This window comes from Cucurbita maxima, unplaced genomic scaffold (genome assembly GCF_002738345.1).
Source record: "Cucurbita maxima cultivar Rimu unplaced genomic scaffold, Cmax_1.0 Cma_Scf00016, whole genome shotgun sequence".
Taxonomy (NCBI): Eukaryota; Viridiplantae; Streptophyta; class Magnoliopsida; order Cucurbitales; family Cucurbitaceae; genus Cucurbita; species Cucurbita maxima.
In genome coordinates, this window is record NW_019272032.1 from 4439836 (window position 1) to 4457904 (window position 18069).

Here is an 18069-nt window from a genome sequence, read left to right on the forward strand (position 1 = left end):
TTTTTTTTTTTTTTTTTTTTTTTTTTTTTTTTTTTTTTTTTTTTTTTTTTTTAATTAATTTGTGCATAGGTGGGCGGGTATAGTTACCATGATTTCCTGGCTTTATATAGCTGGACAACTCTAGATGTGTATAATCATCTTCAGAAAATGGTGGTTCCAGAACGGATATTGGACTCGGCTGCTCTTGATTTTCAACGGCGTTTCCAATCGTGAAAGGTCTTTTCATAGACAAACCCGCCTGCAAATCATAACAAATGACACTGTCAATAACTAATCACAATCAAATGGTTCAATTTATTTGAAAAAGAAAAACATTCATGGAACTACTGAAGCAGACACGAGACAATTGCATTCAATTTATTCTGTCGAGCACCTAATGTCAACTCCAACTCCCCATGTATGTAAAAGCATACAAAATTTAATAGGAAAAAAAGTCATCAATCATTGCAATCTGTTGTGCTCAGCAAAGCAGCTTCCAACACAATCCTATTTTCCTTGTCGAAAACTAATTTCCACACGACTTAAGCCAAAATGTAAGAAATGCTCGCCTATGATACATGAATGAGGTTTGAAGATTAACACTCAGCGAAAGAACTTGTTACGATATTTTTTTTTATCCAGCTAATTCTTAAAACTCCATACAAACAAATAGTTAAATATCTAATCGCAATTATAAGGAAGAATATACATTAAAAGAGAAAAACCCTACATTTATATGATTATGTTTAATGCATAATGGATAGGTGTAGCGATAACATCAAATAGATTAGCATGCTACTATTACAACCATAGAAGGAAAGATATACCTCATGATGAACTGCACCTCCTCTTGCAACCTTATTGGCTGAATGTAGAGAAGTGCCTGATGAGCACCCTTCACCATCATTAGAATGAGATGCAGCATTACTCAAACCTCTCGAATGATGAACGAAAGATAGGGATGAGGGTGTGTCGACACTGGAAGATTGAGATTCATCTTTTGTTTGAGACCCACCACGTTTTTCTTTACTCAATTTTTTATTCCTCGAGAAAAATAAATTTGAGACTTTCTCGTTAAATGATGACTTGACACCCTTTGGCTTTGCTAGCAACTTCGGATCATCAGTTTTTACGATCACAAGATCTGATGCTTCAAGATTAAGCCTGCCAATCAACGCAGAAGATCCTGGGACAGATTTCGACCTTACAAGCGTCGTAGGAGAACCATCCAGACATTCAATATTTTCATCACTATTAAAATAGGGCTCTAACTCACCTGTTTTGTGTTCATTAACTTCATTATCAGTTATTATTGATTTCTTTGCATCTGACAGTGCAAGCATCTCGCCCAATGTATTTGAGTGTCTCCGTACGTGCCTTTGCTCCTGATAGTTCCCACGTGACGTCATCATGGCCCATCTTTCTGACAGTCGCTTCTTGGCTTCTCTGCACACTGATGACTCTGGAGAGCATGATATTCGGCTGAAGGAGGATGACGAAAATGGGCTACTATATCTGTTAACATATTCCCAAGAATGGTGCGAAGAGAAAGACATGACTTCCAAATCACTCAGAGTTTCTACTGCATAGTCATTCTCTGATTTTTCAAACGAACTTTCATCACCAGTATAGCCATTAGAAAACACAGAAGAAAGCAAAGTTTCATCCCTTCGATGACCCGAAAGATTGTGACACATTTTCTGAGTAATATTCCTAGCAAATTTTCTTGATTCCTTCACATCATCATCTTCAAATCCCTCATGAAAACTTTCCTCTTGCACCACTCTAGGCAATGAGCCAGGTGATGAGACCATGGGCTTAACATCATGATTCCTCCCAGGACTAGGCTTCAAAACCACTATTCTTGTTGGTTGAGCAGCTACAGCATATTCATTAGTCCTATTAATAGTTGGAGTAGGGGAAAATCTTGGATCACTTTTGTCTAAAATAGCTGATGTCCTCTGAGCTGGTAGCCTTAACTGTCTGTAGTTTTTTTTCTCGAAATCACTGAATCTTTCATCCTTAAAAACCTTTGAAGGTCTAAGAACAGTGATTCGCTTTGTCTCAGGAGATGGAGGGATGGACTGGAGCTCTTTCAGATGCTGAGTGAACAATGAATTTGGCTCCTGCAGAAACTTGACAAACAAATCCTTATTGGAACTTAAAACTTCTAGTGCATCTTGAAATTCTTTGGATTGGCGCAGTTTCTCACTGGTGGCCAGACGTTTTGCTTCCACAAACTTCTGGCGAACAAGAGCCATCTTTCTATCTGTCACAATTTCACTTTCCACTCCCTTCTTTGTCTCTCTTTCTCTGATATAATTTGTCTGTGGAGATTGCTGCCATATTTCATAAACATCTTTATATTCTTTCTGATTTGAACATTCATTGACTTCACATTTCATTCCCTCTTCCAAGAAGCCACTTTGTTCCCTACATCCTAATGACATTCCATTGTTCGCAGCTTTACTCTTTGGATAACTTCTTATATTGTTTCTTTGAACAGATGAATCAGGAAGCTGATGAGGGAGAGTTTCAAGGCCCATAAGCTTTGCAACTACATTGGGTGGATTTTTTGTACACACCATTTCTGACATCTCTTGATCAATGAGCATCTTCACAGATGTTTCATTTGCTCTCTTATTCGATGCTTTAAGCAATTCAGGCACTGTCTGATCAATCCACACAAATGCAAAATATCAAGACAATGAGTTAGAATAGCATAACTAAACCAGAAAAAATCGACATCGACCTCCAGCTCTTATGAATAGATTGCACAATTAAATTTTTATAAGGATTAGTGGAGCACAATATTTACCAGATTATCTTCAGTTTGATTGGTGAATTGATTAAACATCCTTCCCACATCCGCCTGATTTCTTGAGAGAGTAGAACCTGCCAAATAGCCACATCTCTGTCATCCCATTCACAGTCAAAAGAAATATAACAAAAAGAATGAGCACAACCGAAATATAAGCACCAGAGGAAGCATGTATACATGTGGGTCCCACACAGAAGCATAAAGTTCATTAAAAAGCAATTCAATTGAAACAAAGAAATGAATAATCAAGAAAAATAACACAAGAATTTCCACAAAATGGCCAATGTTCTCTGTGAAGAAAAAAATAGTTTAGGATGAATCTATTAATAGAAAGAATAAGATTAGTCCACAGGTCCTAAGTGAACAGATGAGCCCAGGTGGTTAATATTTTTATTTTATAATTATGGTTTCAATTAAGGAAAACCAAAACCTTTTCACTTCCTCCTCCCTTCATACACCATCTTCTCTTCTTTCTCTCTATAGGCTACTGATACTTATGGCTCCAAACAGACAGTAAGACTAATAGCCCAACCATGTGAATCAAGGTTGCCGATAGTTTCAACTGATAACAAGTCAAACTCACCTAGGAACGCATCAATTTTTTGTACCACCATCAAATCCAAACTAAAAAAAAAAAAAAAAGACTTCTTCTCTATTCTACGTTGTGCTTGAATCATGGTGGACTTTGACCTCATCTTGAGACAATTGACTATTGAGGGGGAAAGGGAGATAGACGAGATGAGAGATTCGTTGGAAATTAGACTTGACTTACTCTAAGTAAATAACCCACTAAATTCCAGGAAGAATCAAATAATAATGACATTTTAACTAAGTAAACTAAGATAATTTCAAAAAAATGTGGTATTATCTTAGAGGTTACCTTCACGATGTGGTGCATCAGTAAGAAGTTTGTTCCTAGAAACACCGGTACTCAGATCGAAGAGGTTCACCATTCTTCCCAAACAACCAGGGAAGGGCTTTTCATTATTACCAACATTTCTTCTCTGAATCCCATTCATCTCAATACCTTTAACCCCTTGGCTGCAATGATGCTGAAGCTTTCAGTGAAAAAGAAACAGAACACCTAAGTTGAAGAACAAGAAAATTTTATTGCATAAAAAATAGGATATGAGTTGCAGAATCCCAACCTGAATATTATGGATCTGTTTCTGAGAAGTGAACCAACAATAGTTAGGTTAAGATCACCTTCAATGAGGTAAACAGCTAAGGAATTCCATGGTGGATGGAGATTTCAAGGAGCAAAACAGGTCAGAAAAAAATCAGAGTCTAAAGGGACCTACATTGAATTTGACTGGTAACCACAAGATAGACATTCCAAAAGAAAAAACTTAAAAGATAATTAAAATTAAAAAAACGAATCCCTAACAGGTGAACCAAAAGCAGATAAAGCAACTTTTTACAGATTCAAAATCGGTCTAAGCAACGACAAGAGAAAGAAAGAGATAAAAAGGGAAGAATCTATCTTCAAAAGTTTCCCGAGAAAGAAAAAGGTAGAAAGAGAGAGAGTGAGAGTGAAGTCAGATTCAATTAGCAGCGAAGAAAGACAAAGAAAAATTGGAGAAAGCGGTTTGAAAGAGCGAGATCGTCGAGAAAGCAAAAGAAAAATGAAGTACACAGCTCCAAATGGAGCCAATTTTCACACATCTTTTCTACGTAAAAGAATCAAGATTCTGACACTCAGAACGAGAAGGTACATTGTGACCTAGAAATTGAGAGTAATCAAACTGAAAATGAAGCAATTGCGGCCGGAAAGTGACATTCCGGCGGAGAACCACCGTGAAATCCACCGAAGCTCCGCCGTTAGAAGTTGCAACTGCTAGTGGTAGAGAGAGAAAATATTTCTTCGCAGAGAGCTTGTAGAGAGAGAAAGAAGTCTGTGAGAGCGGACTCTTTACCCTCCACCGACCTGTGACGGACTTGAATTAATTATCAACTCTAACTTAATCGTAACGTTCGATTACGGAGAAAAGTATTAACAAAACAATAACGAAAGTTGAAATCTCGAAAACACCCCTCTTCGTTTTACTGTATTTACCTTTCTGGGGGTAAAACCAAGAAACCAATCCTATAATGCAATTATGAATCATGGCATGCAAAAGTCCGTTTTAAATAATTGTTTTTACGTTTTCAAAAGTGGTTCAATATTTATATTTTTATTAAAAAAACAAACAAAAATAATAAATAAAAATAACTTTGGTGGAGTGGGAACAGGGTAAATATTTAGTTACCGTGGTAAACCTCATGATTATTTAATATATATATATTTATTTAAATATAAATATGTGTGTGTTGTGTGCAATAATGAGCAATGTGAAGGAGACATGAGTAATATTGATCTGTCCTGAATACAAATTTTTTATAAGAAAAATAATATGTGGACTGTGATCCATCAAAATTACAACACTCTCCCACGTGGCTGACCAGCTCTCAAAAAAAAATTAATTTTTAAATGTTTAAATTCTCTATATAATTTTTAAAATTAATTTTTTAGTAGCTAAGAGAAATTGACAAGGTATGATTTTTAGTTTTGTTTTTATTATTTGTATAATGGATTTTTTTTTTTTTTTTTTAGTTAATAAAAGCTTAGTTTCTATATGTATTTTTAAGATTCAAAGGGAAACAAAAGTAAAGAATATTGCGAATAACAATAATCCCAATACAATCCTTTTAATGGGTATAAAAGAAAGAATATTGCGGTTCCATCAACATCCACATGGATTGATCTCTCTTTTTATTTTTATTTTTTAAAACATCTTGATAGCTCACAAATGGACCACCATGTTTATACATTTTCGCAAACAATCTCATTGCCAAGAATTAATAATTTTAAAAAGTACCATACTTAGCTATGTTTTTTTTAAAAAAAAAACTAAGATATCCACGACGAATCTTAATGGTAGTTATATTTGACATTTTTAAAGAAGAAAAGTATTTAGTCGTTTATCATTGGAACCACGAACCTTCACATTGATTCACATTGATTACACCGATAGGAATGATGAAAAGAAATAAATAAATAAAAGTTGGAGGATGTGATTGGCAAAATTAAAGGTGAACAAAAAGTTAAATGATGTGGTGATTGGTTGAAATTAACCAAAAAAAGTAATGAAAAAATGGCAACAAAATCTTTGGGCTATGCCGGAGAGTAAAATAGGTGCACATGGAAAACAAAGGGACCCCTCTCCTTTTGGGTGCCCACTGCCCATTTCATTTCAGAACTATATGTTGTAACAACTACTGTATAATAATATAATTGGAAACAAAACAAAAAGTGACCAACCCCACCTTGTTTGAGAATGTTTGTTTGAATGCCTATTGACAATATATATATATATATATGTATGTATGTATGTATTATTAATATTTGCCAGTATTATTAATTTAATGATCTAGACTAATTTTAGAAATAATTAATTTTTAAAATTCAACCATATTTATAGAGTACAAATTCAAGCTTGCAACCATTTGTATGTCATTACAATGTCTCAACGAGTTTAAGACATGCTTAAATTAATTTTTTTTCCTAATATGAATTTAAGAAAGACATACCAAATAGTTGGAGATATTCATCATTTATGCTCAATATTATAATGGATTGTTTTATATCTATTTATTTTCAAACATTAATGTATAAAATTACCCAATATAAAACTTATCTTGATCAAGAATATAATATCTCAGTTCACTAAATTATGTTTAAGTTGGCAAAATAATAGTATCATTAAACAAAGCTTTTGAAATTGTGCCACCAAATCATTGAACTTTAAATAGTCTTTAATACACCTTCAATGAACTAGTACTTTAGTGTTCGACTCTTTTTTTTTTAGTTCATAGACAAATTAAAATAGTGTCTAAATAGGATAATAAAATTTTAGAATCTTATCCAGCTTTGAATTTTCCTTTTTATATCCAATGAACATTCAATTTGTAATTTTATAATTAGTTAACATATTTTATTTTATTTTATTTGTTAAAAATCTATTTTGATCCTTGTTGAACTTTTAGAGAAGTAATTGTCAATTTTAATTATTTTTTATAGTAGAAATTAATCTATTACAAACATGAAATAAATAAATTTGAATGTACATGAACAAAATTGTTGCCAAATAAATTTTAAGAGATTAAATGGTTAGTTTTATAAAACATTAGGGACATTGTCATTTTCTTTCCTGTTTTTAGCATCATGAAGAGTGAGGATTAAATTTGAATATTATTTAATATTTTGATTTAAATTATAATATCTTAACCCGTTCAACGTTAACGTCAACAGTAATGAAATTTATGTTGAAAGCAAAATCATAGGTTCACATATATGCGTTGAGTGGCAAGAAAGGGAAAGCGTGTGAAGAGAGTGAAAAGGACGAGACAGTTGCAGATGGGAGGTGAGCGGCCTACATAATGGGGGCCTATCTCGCCTCACCTTCATCACGCCATTACCGACTTGGGAACCGCTCCTCTCTCTCGAGACACCCTCTTTTCTGTTGTTTCTTCTGCGTGTGGTCCATTTTAATGGTCTCAGTGTTTCAGATCCTAACTCTCTACAAGTTGCTAGACTAAACCAATAAATGAGAAAAAGTTTCACAAGGAAACCCATCTCCACTAATTCTCCTTAAGAACCCTACAAAAATAAATGAAAATTTTGCAAAGATTACCAATAAAATAGGTGGCAGGAATGGAGACCCCAAATGTTTACTCATCCCCACCCCATCTGGCCAATTCACAATCAAACTCAATCTAACTCTCTATTTTTAGGTTGGATTGACTTATTTTTTATAACTATTTTTTAAAAAGAAAACTACTTTACCTAACCTCCATTATACAAGTTAAATATTTTTAATACTAGTCAAAGGAAATCCTTGGAAAAAATAAAATACTTATTTTAGAAAAAGATAATAGAAAAACAAACGGAGTCTATAAAACTTAAAAACCTGACTGGCCAAACCAAATAAAACCCAGGTAGTTTTTTTATCAAATTTTGGGAGACCAACTTTCTTTTTAAAAAAATCACACGAGTTGTTAGCTATATAAATACCAGCTTTGCCTATTGTTTCAAAAGTACTTTGATGTATTAATCCCCTCGGCTTTGAATTGATTTCTTGTCAGTCTTTTGAACTTTCTTTCGTCTAATGAAAGTTCCATTCGTTTCTAGTTTCCTTATAGAATAAACTAACCAAGTTCATCAGCACAAACTATTCATAGAAAGCTTAATCTAGAAGCATAGAAGTAGAAGAGTAATAATCCAAAGATGGCTGCTAAATAACTTTTATTCATTTCGATCCATAATTTTACTGTTTTTTCAACTAGTATGGGTGGTATCTTTAACAAAACCTATGATTCCAAAAATATCGTAATATATAAACTAAACGGAGTACATTGCAATTGAGTGCAACTAATGATAACTCTACAAATGATGGGAAAATATTAAAGAATAACCTAAACACACAAGAAAAGAAGACTACTAAGAAACAGTAAACATATCGAACTACAGAAAATAATCTCCTAAGAAAAGTGATAAGACTAACAAGAAAACTGGCATGCTCGCAGAAAAACAACTCGTTTTAGGAAAATTATTTTGTATAACATATTTAGTCCTAATTGCATTCAACATATGTAAATGACAAAAATTCCAAATTTAGATCACAATGTTCTTAGGCGGAAGCAACTTGATTATTGAACGTATAATTTACAAGGCATGGTATTCATTAAATAAAAAATATTACTAACTATATACTTAAAAATGAAAGAAATTAGGAAGTATTAAATTCAGAGAAGAATAAATTCGTTGAATCGATGATTCACAAGTTGATCTTAATAAAAGGTTATGAAAGTATAACGAGGTAAAAGTAGTAAACATACATACCGGTAACTCTTGTTCAGGTAGAGACTCAGTTCAAGCATCAAATTAAACCGCCGCTTACACGAAATCGTCTTCAGAATTAAGAAAACAAGGAAAAAAGAAGACGGCAGCAACTCGTAAAAAATCTGAAATACAAAGTATTTAGAGAACTTCTGTTAATCGTCGGACCGTGCATAAGATAAGAGCTAATGGACATATGAATCAAATCGATCCACTAAAACACCTAATCTATCTGATCGATGGACAAAAGCCTATTGATACTCCGGATATTACGAGACTGGCCGATCACGATCCTTAGTTCAATTAACGATTTGATTTCCTACTCGACTAATCAAAATCGTGAAGATTAATGAACGATTCGGTTTCCTCTTCGACTAGTCAAAATCGTCAAGTAATTAGGATTTTATGAGACCGAGCAATCACGATAATAACTTGATAAACGATTAGGTTTCGTCTTCAACCAATAAAAACTGTAAAGTAATTAGGATTTATAAGACTGAGCAATCAAACGATCATTAGTTCAATAAACAATTGGTTTCATCTTCGACCGATAAAAATCTTGAAGTTATTATGATTTAGTTAACCTAACAAACGCGATGGTTGATCAAAGAAACAATAAGGTTTTACAAATCGAAATCACCAAAACGTACCTCCGTTTGCTTACAACATCGTGAGCCACCGATGACTTCGAACCCTAGAACCATCATACCTCTCAGCTCAGAGCGATTTCAAGAATATTACACTTGCGCGCGCAAATTTTGTAGCGCTCCGCTCCATTTCGTCTTTATATAGTAGCCCATAACTTTTTACGAAAATACCCCCATTACGTAATAACTTCCAGAAAAGACTAGTGGGCTGGCTTTTATCCGCAAATGAAATTGGGGGCCCAAACCTGGAAAATAGATGGGCTCTAGTCCAATTGGTTTAGGGTTCAGGGAGATCATTTTTAAGCGTTGTAATGCCCAAGCCCAATCATGCTAAGGCATGGAGGCTTCAAATCTAACCATCGCGAAAATGAATTTACAATTTTCAAATCCTCTTGTAAACTTTTTAAACTGGGAAAATTTTATTGACTATTGAGTGAATTCATACTCGAGTAAATGAGTGTTACTTAAATGAATAGAGACCACATCCGAACGAGAGCGATTATAAGAACCGAACAACTAAAAAATGCCTCAAGAAAATTAAAGTTATTATTTATACCAATAAAGTGTACATATGTATATGTATCCAGTGGCTCAAATCATAAGAATTTCATAGTCAAATATGTTTTATTTTGAGTAATTCTATGTTGGGTGACCTCATGAGACTTTTTTTAGGATGCAAGTGAGTAAGAACAAAACATGCTGGAAAGACATGTCATACATAATACAAGTGAAGAGTAAGGTAACGTGACCATGTCGTAGAGAATGTTGTAGTCATCAGGTGTCAAATCCGAATTCCAAATCGTAGGCATGGGTCGTTACAATTTTACTTTTTTTTAATTTCACAACATATGGGTCAGAATCAAATATTTGACCTCATGATCGAAAACATATATTTTAACTAGTTAAACCGTAATCAAACGACCAAAACTTACTTTCGAACTGATTTTATCACCAACGTACCTTTCAAAACAAACTTAGAAAACGAAATACATCCATTTATTTCGAATCCAAACAAAAGAAGTTGACTTAAAAAAAGGGATGGCTGAACAACAAGAGAAGAACATCTACAAAACATATCACAATGAATGTTTTTCTGTCACAATGAGATTAATTATCACATTTCAACGTTGACATGAACAATAGAACAATAGTTTATTATTTAAAATATGGGGAATTAAAAAACTTAGTCTAATAAAATAAAATATTAAAAAAAATCCATAACACAACACAACACAACAACCAAACAGTAAGAATAATTAAAAGATGGCCGCCATTTTCAACGAAGGATAGAAACATAAAAAGCAAAGCCTTAAAGACATGGCAATATAATATTAAAATTGCTGTTTTTTCCTGCAATGATGGAGGGTGAACAGTGGAAAACTGATGGAATAATAAATAAATAAATAAATTATTATTGTTATTATTATTAATATTTTCAAGTGAAGGAATTGTGTCAGAATTTGGACAAGAAGAAAACAAAAGAACAGGCTGACAACCAAACATGCCAGATCAGAGGCTGCCTGAAGGGGTTTTGAGTTTGTCTGTCAGAATATATGGGTCATATATTCCATCTTTATCACATGTGGCCGATCCCATTCTTACACATTACTTCATTTTATTTTCATTTTTTGGTTCTGTCTCAGATTGACACTCTGTCATTTTCAAGATTATGGGAAAACATTATGAACTCCTCTGTTCAGATGAAGCTTTCTTATATCATTTATCTTTTTCATGATCCATCACTTTATTATACCTTCTACGAAAGAACCATGAAGATTCAACCATCACGGGTCGTATCGGGTTACGATTTATTATGATATGTCAAAAACGAGAAGGTGAATGACTACGACGAGTAGTGTTGTGATCTTCTGTTTCTTCAAGAAAATTGATCCCTAAGTCGGCAATAAAATTGAATGATAAGATACTAGTACGTCAAAATTGAGAAGATTGACGATTTCATGCATCTAAGTCTCAATAAATTAAAACGAGTGACGTATTAAGACAACGAGACCTCTTGACATACTAAGAAGATTGACAATCTCACCACCTAAGCCAATGTCGACGAGCGATATATTAAGACAATGAGATCTTCTATATCTTCCGCCTAATACGTCAAAATTGAGAAGACATCCAACCCACTACCTTGACGTCGATAAATTTAAACAAATAGTATGGTAGAACAACGAAGCTTTCTATATCTTTCGAAATCTCAACTGTTCTAACGAAAAATTCACGACACTTACTAATCAAAAGATGAATCTGTGATATGATAAAACAACAAGACTTTTATGTATCTTTCGATATCACAGACAGTGATATGAATTAGATTTTTCCGTCTCGCTTTAATGATAAGGGTTATCTTTAACTTCGATTGAGGACGAGACAGATCGTATATGAATAGAAAAAAACGGGATGAATTAAGGAATAAAGAATGATATAATGAAGAAAGTAAGTGTTAGGTAGAGAAATCCAATGCTCCTACCAACAAAACTGTACCCTTTTTGGAGTACCTTAATTGGAGCATAGAATAAAATCATTTGATCATGTTTATCTAACACAAAGATTAATACATCCAAGTCCCATGTATACATATATATGTGTGTGTATATATATATATATATACACATTAATATGATAAGATAAGCCATAAAAAGATAGGTATAGATAGCTGCATGAATAGCAGACATGTAACATGTGAAGGAACAATCTTCAATTGTTTGTCAAGCACTACAAATTTGGGCCCTTTTGATAGGGCTATGACATTCAAGATTATTGAGTATCCCATGTGTTACATTTATTCCTTTTTTTGAACCCAGTCTCCTTCATGTAGATAATGCTCGCAAAACTCCAGAATGGTGGGTGGGGAAAGTCAGCTCATGGTTCAGAATGTATAATAATAATAAGGATGGGTCACTAATGGTTATAAAAATATTTTATTTTACGACGAATAAATAGATTATTTATCTGAAATTTAGGGACTTCTTTTATAAAATCTTGAAAGTTGGGGGAGTAAATTGGTATTTGACGTAAATGAATGGGTAGAAAAGGAATTTTGAAAATCATTTAGGGTAAGTATTCATGTGGGCTGTTGTGGGGGGTGGGGGTAGTGTGTAGGAGACAAAGAAGGCCATACCATGTAGTTTGTATTCGTGGGCTTTACATTCTCTTAAGCAATGCAATCCCCAAATTTAATTGCATATGACAAATAAAAACAGTCAAATTATTTTTTCTCTCTCTTCATCGAAAAATAAATATCTTAATTTAAAAAATTAGATAAAAAAAAAACATATGACTATCAATCGGGCCTTTGTGTTTTAGTGGCACATGCATCATATTATTATTATTATTAAATTCAAATATCGAGGTAAATGTAAACATGTATTGAGGTAATTTGATTAGTTACAAAACATGAGTAGGTTTTGATATAATGACATGTTTTTTCGACAATAAATGATCCAATTGTTATGTATCTACTACACCACATCCCCTATTGACATTAGCTTTATTGATATCAATTTTCTTCTTCTACGTTCACTCTTATCTTATATTTTCATAAAAATGTTCATGATTTTGATTATGATATTCATAATTTATCATATAGTTTTTTTGGTGTGATAATTGTCGATGGTGATCTTGAACACTGTGTAGTAATATTTATCTTCTATACAATAAAGTTTCTTTCAAAGCGTGACAATATTCAATCTCAATAGTGATCACGAACACTGTTGAGTGACATTTATCACGCAATAAAGTTGCTTTCAAAACTGAGTAGTTTTCAATCTGATAGCACATTTATCTTCTACTTAATAATGTTGCTTTTCTAGCCTGACATATTCTTGCCTAACTTCAAGACTTGGAATTACTGCAAAATATTTTAAATATAATTAAAGTTTATTAAATTATTTTAAAATGATAGAGCATCTGGTGTCGTGGTGTAGTTGGTTATCACGTCAGTCTAACACACTGAAGGTCTCCGGTTCGAGTCCGGGCGACGCCATGATTTTAGATGTATTTTTTGCTTGATTTAAAAGTGTATTCTTTTATATATGATACTATTTTTCTACAGTAAAGTTTCCTATTTGGACGATTTTATAATTGGAAGCACTAATAACCATTATTTTTCGGCTTTGTGAAGACTGGGAAGTTTCCAGTTTCAAAATGGAAAGTTTTATGGTCAAATCAGAGTAATTACCGTTCATGTATAGTTGAGTTCGGAAGAGAGCTAGATTTAGCGAATCTCAGACACGAACTCAAAATTAAATTAAAACACAGAGATGAATGAATCCTGGCCTTTGATTACAACAATGAAATGAAATCAAATTTAGTACAAAATTATATAAATAAATAAATGCCCAAAAAAACAAGTCAAAATTTGGGCTATTTTTAATCCCTCTCATCACTATAGTTAATATTTGTTTTTTTTTTTTTTTTTTTTTCAATGCCATTAAAATTTACACCAAAAGAATGAATGAAGATTATTGTGTTTGTTTGTTTGTTTGTTTGTATATTTGTTTGGATTAGAATTGAGAAATGCATCTTCTCAAGCAAGCAGTTGGGCGTCTCTTCTGCTTTATTTCTTGTCTCCAAACACCGCCGATATCTTGAGCAATTTTAATGGCATCTGAGGCTGCTCCAGACAGCCCTCTCCTCGTGAATCCAACGGCATAAAGCCCAGATTTCCCTTTCCAACTATGTGGGAATTCAGTTTTTGGGAACCCGTTTTTGGCGAAGAATTCCTTTTCCTGAAACATTAAAATTTCCAAAACAAGATTAGATTATATTACCCTATTTTGTTTTGTTTTTTTTTTTTTTAAATGGTCGGACAAACAACATAGTATTATTATACAAACAGAGGATTCGAATATTTCTCTCTCTTATTTTCTCTCACCTGAAGCCAAAATGGAACATTGCTTCTGTATCCAGTTGCCAAAAGAACTGAGTCGATGTCCATTGTTTCGCCATTGATGAACTCAACTTGTTTCTCGGTGAATCTTTTGATCCCTGGAACAACCTCAATACCTCCGGATCTGATTTTGCTGAGTGCTCCAATGTCCAAAACAGGGGTTTTTCCTGTCGTGTTCTTGAGCTGCAATGGCCCCATTGATGGCCGCTTTAGCCCATATCTTTCTATATTTCCAAGCACAAACCAAGCCAAAATCAGTATCAATTTATCCACAAGCCAAAGTGGAAGCCATTTCATCAGCAAAACAGCCAATTCGAAAGTCGATTTTCCAAGAATCTCCCTCGGTAGAACATGAACCTATAAAATCACACAAAAAAAGGTCAGAAAATTAAAATAAAAGGAAAACCCATTTGAAATCTCGGCTTAAATATTTCAAAAAATCAATTTTTTGTTCTTACCGAGCTTCGAACCACCATTGATGGAGAAGCTTCGTGATTGCAAAGGTCCAGAGAAACTTCCATACCGGAATTCCCACAACCCACAACTAAAACTTTCTTCCCTTTAAACCTTTCGCCGGATTTATAATCGGAAACATGCAAAACCTCGCCGGAAAATTGGTTGAGACCTTCAATTTCCGGCGTGACACACACTGCATTCTCGCCGGTGGCGACCACAAGCCAGCGGCAAATGTACTCAACCTCGCCGGAGATGGACTCTGTTTTGACTCGCCAGAGGCCACTGGTTTCATCGAAGCGAGCCAATTGAACGCTCTCATTAAACTGTGGTTTAATTTCGAATTTGTGTGTGTAGCTTTCGAGATACTGAATGAATTGCTTCTTGGAAGGGTATTCTGGGTAATCTTCAGGAAATGGAAGCCGAGGAAGCTGGCAAAATTGCTTTGGAAGATGAAGTTTAAGCCTATCGTAAGTCCGCTTTTGCCACAACGAAGCTATGCAATTAGCTCTTTCGATGACCACAAACGGAACGCCTTGTTCTCTCAAACAAGCCGCCGTCGCCAGTCCCGACGGTCCGGCGCCGACAATCACCGGACCGTTAACCCAAACGCACCGGTTTTGAGAGAACAAATAGCCTTCATGATCAACCGGATGAAGCAAATTGAACTCCATTTTTTTCCTCCTCCGTTCAAAAAATGTGTTTGTTTTGTGGGTTTTGAGACAGAGAAAAAAATTAGAACAAGAGAGAGAGAGAGAGAGAGATTGGGTTTCTTAGAGAGAGAAGAAAGGGTTTGATTTGGAATGATGAAAGGAGGTTGAGAATGGCTATAAATAGAGAAATGGATGCATGTGATGGAAGTGAGGAGGTAGGGAGGGAGGTTTTAGAGTGTCATTCTCAAATCATAAGACTTTGGATCTCTTTAATTATTTAATCATAAGATATGCTTTTCTTATTATTTTAATACACCTTAGTGCACTCTATACTATGCTTTACAAAAATAAAAAAATATATTTTTAATTATTCATTCACACCCTTCTTAAAATTATATGATCAAAATTTTTAATTGTCGGTAAAATATTTTTCACAATTTAAAAGAAATAATAAATGGTATGATGTGACATATTTTGGTTGGTTGACAATGAATCTTCACCATTTTACCTTATTTACAAAGTTCATGTACATTAAATTAAATTTATAACAAAGTTCATAAACTTAGGTTTAAAAATTATTTTCTTTACAAAAATGGGAAGCGATGAAGTTCTCATCCTCTTTTGATTCTCTTGGGACCCAAAGAGGATTTTGAGATCCCAGGGTGAATTAATAAAATATTAATATATGAGTCTAGTTGGAAAATGAAAACAATGAAGAAAAAAGAAAATAGCCACGTGGGCAGGATGCCAAGTTGTAAAAGTAAGAGCCCCACAAGTGTCCAGCGTGGACCCAACGAAGCCATTCATCACATCCGGATTACATAAATCTGTTACAGTTCTCAGAGCCCCCATTCTGCCAACCAGTTTATGCTTAGAGCCACGTGGTCATCCTACTGTGCTTTCACATAAAGTGAAATAATTTTTGTTTATATCTCTCGCTTTTTCTTATTTCTTTTTTTTTTCTTTAAATTTCGAACCATCATTTTTAGTTAATTATATTTTAGACCTTCAGCTTTTGAATATTGTAGTTTATTTTTCTTTTATGTTGGGCATAATTGTAATTTAACCTTATAATTTTTTAAAGGAATTTTCAAATTAAATTACTCAAAGTTTAGATTCAATTAATTTTGGAAACTATTTCAGCTATTTAAATTTGAAAAAAAAATCAAAATTAATATATTTATTTCAGACTTCTTGATAATTTGATGTGTTTAAATCATTTTTGGTTATTATTATTTAGAATTAATAAAAAGAAATTAAAAGCCAAAAAGAGTATCCAGAGATGGCGAAATATCATTAGATATTAAATTGTTGTATTTATTTGCATATCTTAATCAACTTTATTTTCTCTTAAAAAAAATTAATTTTTAATCACGAGATGCATGGATGAGAACGTGGAGGGGCTTGATATAAAACCTCTTATCTTATTCCACCACGTGTCCTTAACTGAACACGTGTCTTCAATATAACATTTACGATTAATTTTTTACTTTTAATTTATACTATTTATTTTATTTATTTATGTCTCTACCCGGAAAACCAAACATTAAACAGTTTTTTTTTTAATTATTTTGGCAAATATTAATTCCTTTAGGTAAATTAAAATTAAAATAAATATTTAAATAAAAAATAAAAATATTTAGTTATTGGCCTTTCCAAAATGGCTTCCTTTTATGAATCATTGCTTCTCTTCTTCACTACTAATTCCATAATTCATTTACTAAACTCCAAGTGAAAACCTACAAAATGACACATGTTTTAATTGATAAAATTATCGTCCTATTATTTGGTTACCTCTAATATCATTTTCCCCACTTGAGCTCTCCACCAAAGCACAACCCGACAAAATGGCTCATACTATTTTAAATTAATTTAAATTAAAATCCTTAGACTTCACTCCGCTTCAACAAAAATTTCGTATAGTTTGTCGTAGAATATGTTTATATGTTAACTTCTCGATCATATATCAAATTTGAATCTTACTTTTTCAATGAATTATTAATAAAAAATGATTATATGTTTTACGTCATGTAACGTAATTGATAAGACATATCAACAAAGACATCCATATATATATATATATATATATAATTCATACATCCAGTTCTAAAAAATGACGGAGAAATTATTGAGGTAGCTATCAGTAGCATGGCCGACTTCTTGAAGACGAGTAAAAGAAAACGATATCAAATAATTTCGGGAAGATGATAAAAGGATACGTACATATTTGAACTTGGTTGAAACTAATTGAAACCCCTAGCTAGAATACCCTACCAGTTTTGCATTGCCCCACAGCCAGCTTTGCATAAAACTTCTCTTTGAAACTCGACTAGTCACTTTCTTACCTTTTTATATTCAAATTTATATAAAAATTTATTGGATCGTTCAATTGATTAAGACATATTTTGATTTTCATTAAAGTTCAGGAAGCTAGAAATAGCTATGACCTTTGGTTTAGGGGAGATTGTCCTTTAACTTAGAGGGTGAGTGGGAGAGAGTATTATAAAATTGAATCACGCGTAAACTAAAAAACAAGGAGAAAAAGGATCGGACGGCAGTATTGATTCTTTGCTTGTATTGCATGGTCTTATAAATTTGTTGATGTCTACTTTATTTTGGTGTTAGTTTTTAGTAGAAAGTTCAAAGTCATCGTGCGTCGGTGGTGTACACATTGGCGGTGCCACTATGACATTATACTATATACTATAAAGTTATTCATTATATTATACATTATA

At 33.3% G+C, this 18069-nt stretch overlaps 2 protein-coding genes and 1 non-coding gene across 7 annotated transcripts in view; 1 reads left to right on the forward strand and 2 right to left on the reverse strand.

The window, feature by feature from the left end:
* LOC111490886 overlaps positions 1-4710 on the reverse strand; it is a 5998-nt gene extending 1288 nt beyond the window's left edge. The window contains exons 1-6 of one of the 5 annotated variants that reach the window (XM_023139535.1): positions 3949-4709; positions 3681-3852; positions 2798-2874; positions 1256-2651; positions 807-1165; positions 88-238 (exon numbers count right to left, since the gene is read on the reverse strand). In XM_023139535.1, coding sequence (XP_022995303.1) covers positions 88-238; positions 807-1165; positions 1256-2651; positions 2798-2874; positions 3681-3819 — 2122 coding nt within the window. In that variant the 5' untranslated portion in view covers positions 3820-3852; positions 3949-4709. Of the gene's footprint in view, positions 1-87; positions 239-806; positions 2652-2797; positions 2875-3680; positions 3859-3948 lie in introns of those variants that run through there. The other 4 variants (XM_023139534.1, XM_023139532.1, XM_023139533.1 and 1 more) reach the window with 4 other exon arrangements.
* Positions 4711-13248: 8538 nt separating this feature from the next.
* TRNAV-AAC lies at positions 13249-13322 on the forward strand. The gene has a single exon. It is a non-coding gene; the product is annotated as a tRNA-Val (tRNA).
* A 320-nt stretch (positions 13323-13642) lies between these two features.
* Positions 13643-15427, reverse strand: LOC111491238 (probable indole-3-pyruvate monooxygenase YUCCA8). Its single transcript, XM_023140046.1, has 3 exons — positions 14687-15427; positions 14214-14585; positions 13643-14067 (listed from the first exon to the last, which is right to left on the reverse strand). Exons 1-3 carry the CDS (start codon positions 15353-15355, stop codon positions 13843-13845), a joined length of 1266 nt encoding a protein of 421 aa, XP_022995814.1. The 5' UTR covers positions 15356-15427; the 3' UTR covers positions 13643-13842.
* Between the last annotated feature and the right edge of the window lie 2642 nt (positions 15428-18069).

Bases quoted from the DNA above. Each gene is read 5' to 3' on its own strand.
- LOC111491238 (XM_023140046.1), bottom strand. From the start codon at position 15,355: ATGGAGTTCAATTTGCTTCATCCGGTTGATCATGAAGGCTATTTGTTC. The intron at 14,586-14,686 runs GTAAGAACAAAA...GTGATTTTATAG, and splicing joins CAATGGTGGTTCGAAGCTCG to GTTCATGTTCTACCGAGGGA. The intron at 14,068-14,213 runs GTGAGAGAAAAT...TTAATGTTTCAG, and splicing joins ATGTTCCATTTTGGCTTCAG to GAAAAGGAATTCTTCGCCAA.